The sequence below is a fragment of the Fukomys damarensis genome, unplaced genomic scaffold (assembly GCF_012274545.1).
Source record: "Fukomys damarensis isolate Sample0158 unplaced genomic scaffold, DMR_v1.0_HiC HiC_scaffold_19, whole genome shotgun sequence".
Lineage (NCBI taxonomy): Eukaryota > Metazoa > Chordata > Mammalia > Rodentia > Bathyergidae > Fukomys > Fukomys damarensis.
Window position 1 is genome coordinate 56,797,598 of NW_022900931.1, and position 6,411 is coordinate 56,804,008.

A 6,411-nucleotide genomic window follows, 5' to 3' on the forward strand; every position below is an offset into this window, starting at 1 on the left:
CCCCCCCCCGTAAGCCCACTTCCCGCACCTGGGCTGAGGCGATAGCCACGGAAGGTCCAGTTGAAGGCCTCAGGCGCGGGGTTAGCGGACACGGACACAGGCAGCAGTGCCTCGCCCTGCTCCACCGAGGTCACCACCAGCACTTGCTCCCCCAGGAACTCCGGAGGGTCTTCAGAGGGGTTACCACAGGGAGTCAAGCGTGTTAAGGGCGGAGCCAGGGGAAGAGTTGAGGTCAGGGAAAAATTCAAGGGCCAAAGGGTCGAGGTCACAACTAGGACTAAAGTTGTGGACAAGGTAACAGTGTCTGAGCTGAGCTCAGAAGTAAGGTTCGGGACGGAAATTAAGATCCAATTTAGAAAAAAGATAGGGGGCCAAGGTTTGGTTTAAGGACGGAGGAAAGGGTCAAAGTAGGGATCAGGGTCATCACAGAAGGCAAAGTAAGATGAGATGAAGCAGGATAGGTGTTCAAGCAGGGTCAGGAGAAGCAGTAGGAAAGTGTCAAGATTCAAAAAAAATGATTCAAGACGGGTCAAGGACGTGTCAGAGCGAAGACAAGTAGTTTAGTAGGGGGGGATGAAAAGGGGTTCGGGTCGGCGCACATACATAGCACGTTGAAGCGGTAGAAGGAGCTCACGGTTTCGCGGAGCTCCGGGCTGTGGGCTCGGCAGGTCACGCGATGGCCGTGATCGAGGGATGACACCCGAAGAAAAACACTCCTGGACGCAGCAGAGCCTTTGAACTGGGCGCTCTGCGGCGGTGCGGCCGAGTCTTCCAGCCTGCGCTCCAGGCAGGGAATCGGGTTGGGCAAGGGGCGGGGAGTGGGCGTGACCAGAACGGAGAGGGCGGGGCCTCGTGCACACACCTCTCTCCCTCCTTGTCCCAGGACAGGTTGACTGGCGGATTGCTGCTCACGCTGATGCAAGTCAAGTTTAAGGCGTCCCCCGGACGCAGCGCTGACGAATTGGCCAGGATCGTCAAGTTGGTTGGGGGAACTTAGAGAGCAGGTCGGAGGAAAGCGGCTCAGAAGTGAGCAGACCTGGTCCAGTTCCCAGGCCTCGCCCGCCCCGCCCCGCGTGGGACCTCACACAGCACCACGATCTGCGTGGACGCGCTCAGCTGGCCCGCCTTGCATGAGAACTTGGCCTTGTTGTCCGGCGGGCCTAGGACCAGCACCAGCTCGCGGGAGAAGATGCTCCCCGACTTCTCCAGACTTCCCAGCTGCACCCGCCGTGGCTCCTGGGGCTGCCGCGGCTCCATCACGGTGCGCGAGTCCTGAGGACCGGACCAAGCTGGGGGGACGGGGAGCCTCACACTCCCTACCCAGCTCGGAGATGCCCCCAGGGAGGCGGAAAGCACCCCTATCAGCCGGTACCCCTACCGGTAAAGGAGTGCGACTGGAATTGAGCATCCCCAGCCCGAGGCTTTCCCGCCTCCCTTGGGCCCCCGAGACCCGGGACTCCTGCTAACCCTGGCCTCCAAATCTGTAACTGAGCTATCTGTCAAATACTATATGCCAGTAAACTCCCTTGAAATCCCCAAACCTTGCACAGAATTCCTTCTTTTTAAATTTTATGCTTAGTTCTTCTTGTTCTTAAAAATTCCCACTTTCCCCAAAGGAAATTTTTGAGGAACCTTTCCCTTAATTCGCTTAATTTCAGTGGTATCTCTTCACAGGTTTCTGGATCCTTCCCCCACAGTCCCTTATGCGCCTAATCTTTTACTAGACTCCTTTGTGTTGCCCAAATGATAGGCACTGTCTCAGGATTCTTTCCAATTAAAATGTAATTCCATTGTCATGACTATAATCCCACCGCAGAATTTCCAGTAACTCCCTGACTTCTCAAAATTTCCCCAGAATTCTGTCAAATTTTCTTTGATTTTAAGGGAATTTCACTTTCTAATGAATTTCAAGAATTCAGTTTAATATTAATAGGTTTTCAATATTTTCTGGAATTACATGTCTTTCCTCCAAAATATCTAGCTTCCGGAGGTTATAACCTCTCCCTGAAATTCTTGTCACTTCCCCTGGATTCTGAGATTTTTCACCAGAATTTCCTTTAAGTAGAAAATAATTCCCCTACCTGTATAATTCCCAACCTTGATCCAGAATGCCTTCTATTATTTAGGAATTGTGTTCCCAGAATTCCTAGAAATGTCCTAGGATTCCATGTAATTCTCATGGCATTTGTGTCTTTTCCAATTCCCTTCCAAAATTCAGAATCTCCAGTATTTTTCAAGAAAAGTGTGTCTTCCCAAGATTCTGAAGGAGAGGAGAACCTTCTCCTTCCCTCACATTTCTGGCCACCCCACCCCACAACCCTTGCCTGGCACCAACCTTGTACCAGATGAGGGAAGGGTCTGGGTTGCCCCCAATGGCCAAACACACCAGCCTCACCCGGGTCCCAGTCCGGAAATGTTGACCCTCTTGGGGTCCTTCAATCCACAGTTTCTGGGCAGGATCTGGGAGGAGAGGTGAAAATAATACTCTGGGATGTGGCCTGGGTGAGGTGATCTCAGGGGCCTGTGGCATTCCTGGGACAGGGTGGAGGCTCACGTTTCACATTCAAGGTGAGAGACTTCTTGAAGGTCTCCTTGGTGAAGGCCTCACTGAAGGCTTCGCAGGTGAGGGTCAGGCCATTGTCTTCTCGACGCAACAGCAAGGTCAGATTGGACATGGAGATGTGACCACCATGCAGGCCCTAGCAGGGAGCAAGCTTCAGACTTGGGGACTGAGGTGCCTCCATTATTCTACCAGAGGCCTGAGTCCACCCTAGACCCCAGCAAGGACACAGGAAGCATCTCTACCTCCTCATCTCCCAGAGCCAGAGTTCTCTTCAGTGCTCCTCAAGGACCAAGACCTCCAGGCTGCCTGACCCCCTCTCCCAGTTCCAGTTTTCATGCCCTCAGGCCCTTTCTGCCTTGGACCCGGGGGCCTGGACCCCTCCTCACATCCATGACTGTCTCCTCCGTGGGCTGCAGCTGCCGCCCACCCAGCCACCATCGCAACAGGACCGGCGGGCGACTGGACTTTGTGAGGCAGCAGAGAGTCACATTCTTATTCTCAGACTGTGATACAGATCCCAAGATGACAACAGCACTGGGAGGAACTGCAGGACAGATGGACAGAGGAGAGACACGCAGCTGGGCAAGGGTCCTCAATTTTACCCCAGACAGACAGAGAGAGGATGGGGAACAAATGATGTCTTTGACATCAGGTAGGCATGATTGGGGGGCACAGGAGTTGACAGATGGGCAGCTGACATCAGAACTCACAGGTGACCTGCAGTGTGATGCTTCGTTCCTGGGTCCCTACAGATACACTGTTGTAGGCTTCACAGCTGATTCGAGCTCCATGGTCTTCTGGCCGCACAGTCATCGTGAGTACACTGCGGGCTGTGGCGTGGGTGAGCTCTGTGCCCCATGCTATGGCCACAGGCTGGCCATTCTGGAGACAAGGACAGGCCTAGACAGCTCAGAGCCAGCTCCTGGCCCCTGCCTTCCCCCTACCCCACACCTGTGTCTGTCCTCACCTTCAGCCACTGCAGTGTGGCTGGTGGGTTTCCCCCTCGGGCTGTGCATGGCAGCTCCAAGTTCTGTCCTGCCCTAACGAGCCCTTCATTCAGGCCTGGCCATTCGATGACAGGAGGTCCTGGGGGAACTGGGGAGCAGCAATCACTCAATAGGCCTGGGGAGCCCATGCATTCTTTCTAGTCACTATGGCCTGCCTCAACACAGGGTCTCGTAGTTTAGGCTTGCCTTGAACTCACTATGTAGCCCAGGCTGGACTGGAACTCGTGGCAATCCTCCTGCCTCAGCCTCCTGAGTGCAAAGATTACAGATGTACACCACCATGCCTGACACTCCATGGTTTTTCTTTGTCTGAATTTTCAATAATTCCTGTGATCCCTCAGGACTCTCAGATTTTGCTTTCCACCCTCAGTGTCCATGATAGCTCAGCTGTCCACTTACACAAAACATTCATGGTGATTGAGGCCTTGATGGGGCTGACCAAAGCTGGACTGTATCCCTCGCAGATTAGTAACTGCCCATTATCCGAGCTCTGAGGTGTCACCCTGGGATGGGAAATTGGGGTTCTAGAATCAGAGTCATTATCTGAAATTTAAGGAGGTTCAGTCAAGAGGTAGGATCCTAGGTCCCCACGCCTGGTCTCTGTCTCCGTACTGGATTCTTCTCAGATCTAGAGCTCCAAGGGAGAGATTCAGGGCTTTGACAGTAAGAATTCAGGTTTCAGGGCTCCACGCCTGGTCCAAATCTTTATGTCTGATACCCAAGAACTGGGATTCCCATGAAATATTTTGAGTGTCCAAGTGAAGAATTAGGTTTCCCCCAGAAAAGAAATAGGCCCCAGATACTCATCCCAACCCTAGTTCCATGCTTGAATTCCTGAAATGTGGGACTCTCAAGGGTCAGGCTCAAGGGAGAGGATGTCCCCAACCTGCACACCTGGCTGTGGCCTCTGTGATGAAGAGTTTCTCCTGGGATCCTTCGCTCACGTCGACAGATATGCTGGATACTGTTCGTCCACCTTGGGACAACAAGAAGGCTGGAAAGGTGCTGGTTTCCCCTAAGATAGAGTCTGGAAAGCATAGCCTGGAAGTCTTGGAGTGGATACGATGCCCCTTTCTCCTGGGGGTGCCAGCTATGTCTCCTGCCTGCCTCACCCAGGACTCCCTGAATACCAGAGTCCTCAGGGCAGGGTCCTGTGTCTCTCCCTTCTCCTCCCCTGCTGGCTGTATCCAGCACTCCCTCACCTCCACTTATCATTTGCACCCTGCCATCACCACCTGTATCTCACCTGAGCCTCAGCTTGTCCAGGGCCCCAGACTAACAGTACTGCATCCTCCTGGATGCTTCCCCTGACATCTCCTCCCATCCTGCAGGTCCCACACTGCCTCAGCAACTCCCAGGTCTGTGAGGGCACCGGTCAGGAACACACCCCATCCCCACTCCAGGGTGTCACACTGCCTTCCTCGCTTCACGCACACTCACTCTGGAGGAAGGCGATGTCAGGTGCTGGCTTTGCATCCCCAGACACACAGCTGATCTCATATTCCTGCCCAGCTACCCAGGTGACTGTGGTCCCTGCCTCAGGGGTCAGCTGAAGCACCTTGGGGGGAACTGGAGAGAAAGGATCTGGAGTAAGCCCTCACCTCTGAGAAGGACATAAAGATTTGGGTCAAGAGATGAGTCCTGTACCCAGGAAGGAGGGGGTGCGAGCCCCGACTCCTGGGTCCTGGGGTCTCTCACCCATACCCAGGATGGAGAGGATCACTCTGGGAGACACAAGTTCAGGGCCTGTCTCTGAGCGGCCAGCCTGGCACTCATACTCTGCGTCATCACTGAGGTCACATGCTTCAATGCGCAGGTGGAATTCACCTGTGAGTGGAGCCCCAAGGTCAGGACCACAGCCTCTGCTGGTAGCTCGGGGTCCCAGGCTCTGATCCCTCACCTCTAGCAGTATCTCCTTCCATGCGGTATCTCGGGAAGCCTGGGATCGCTGGGCTGGGGCCTAATAGCAGGCCATCCTTGGCCCACTGTACGGCACTGCCAGGCACGCTGATGCCACACTTCAGTTCCACAGTGGCCCCCTCCACAGCCGTCAGGTTTTCGGGTAGGGCCCAGAAGCCTCGAGGGACTGAGACAGAGATTGGCAACTGGGCCAGACCTGGGGACACGAGGGGGTCAGAGGAAGGGACGGAGAGTTTGTCTAGGGGAAACGGTGGGAAACAAGAGCCAGCAGATACTGGGTACAAGGCCTGGATTCCACTCACCTGTGATCAGCAGCCCCATGAACAGCAGGGGAGCCCTGATGGGGGTCCTCAGGGCTGCTCCAGTGCCTTGGACCACGGCTGCCACAGTGTGCATTATCTGCCACCTGCACCTGCCGCTGTCTGTCCGTGGGTCCTTCATTCTGTGTCTCTGTCTCCTTTTCTCCACCTTCCCTTTGCCCTTCCGCTTCCTCTCCCTCTCCTTATTTCTGTTTCACCCCTCCTCTGCTCTCTGTCTTAGGTTCTTCTCTGCCTCGTTCTCTTTCTCTGTTAAACACTTTCTTTCCACAAAGTCTGAGTCTGCCACCCTACCCCTGAGGTGTGTTGTCTGTCTCCCTGCTTCTCCCTATCCCTCTTCAACAGTCTTTCTCTTTCTTCTCTCCCCTACCCCTGGGCCTGCTCTACTTGAACCCCTCAGAACCCCTTAAGCTGCACTTGCTGCTTAGAGTCCAGTGGCCCCACTAACCCAGGCCAGCTGAGAGGCTGACGTGTTCAGTGGCTGCACTGAGCCACTCCTTGGACCCAGCCTGAGCTTCCCTCCCATACTGCTCCTCCCAGCCCAGCTAGAGCATGAAATCCCCTGTCAGCACATGCCAGGCATATTCTTTGGTGCCTCCCCAAG

At 54.6% G+C, this 6,411-nt stretch overlaps 1 protein-coding gene across 4 annotated transcripts in view; it reads right to left on the minus strand.

Moving 5' to 3' along the window:
- The window catches only part of Nphs1 (NPHS1 adhesion molecule, nephrin), an 18,840-nt gene extending 12,523 nt beyond the window's left edge, over nt 1-6,317 (minus strand). For 3 of the 4 annotated variants that reach the window (XM_010631860.3, XM_010631859.3, XM_019208640.1), the window contains exons 1-15: nt 5,793-6,317; nt 5,471-5,686; nt 5,275-5,397; nt 5,011-5,139; nt 4,465-4,546; nt 3,970-4,073; nt 3,531-3,658; nt 3,274-3,445; nt 2,950-3,107; nt 2,555-2,699; nt 2,336-2,460; nt 1,086-1,272; nt 863-992; nt 604-776; nt 29-169 (exon numbers count right to left, since the gene is read on the minus strand). In XM_010631860.3, coding sequence (XP_010630162.1) covers nt 29-169; nt 604-776; nt 863-992; nt 1,086-1,272; nt 2,336-2,460; nt 2,555-2,699; nt 2,950-3,107; nt 3,274-3,445; nt 3,531-3,658; nt 3,970-4,073; nt 4,465-4,546; nt 5,011-5,139; nt 5,275-5,397; nt 5,471-5,686; nt 5,793-5,931 — 2,152 coding nt within the window. In that variant the 5' untranslated portion in view covers nt 5,932-6,317. The remainder of the gene's footprint in view (nt 1-28; nt 170-603; nt 777-862; nt 993-1,085; nt 1,273-2,335; nt 2,461-2,554; nt 2,700-2,949; nt 3,108-3,273; nt 3,446-3,530; nt 3,659-3,969; nt 4,074-4,464; nt 4,547-5,010; nt 5,140-5,274; nt 5,398-5,470; nt 5,687-5,792) is intronic. The other variant, XM_010631861.3, reaches the window with a different exon arrangement.
- Nucleotides 6,318-6,411: the final 94 nt, after the last annotated feature.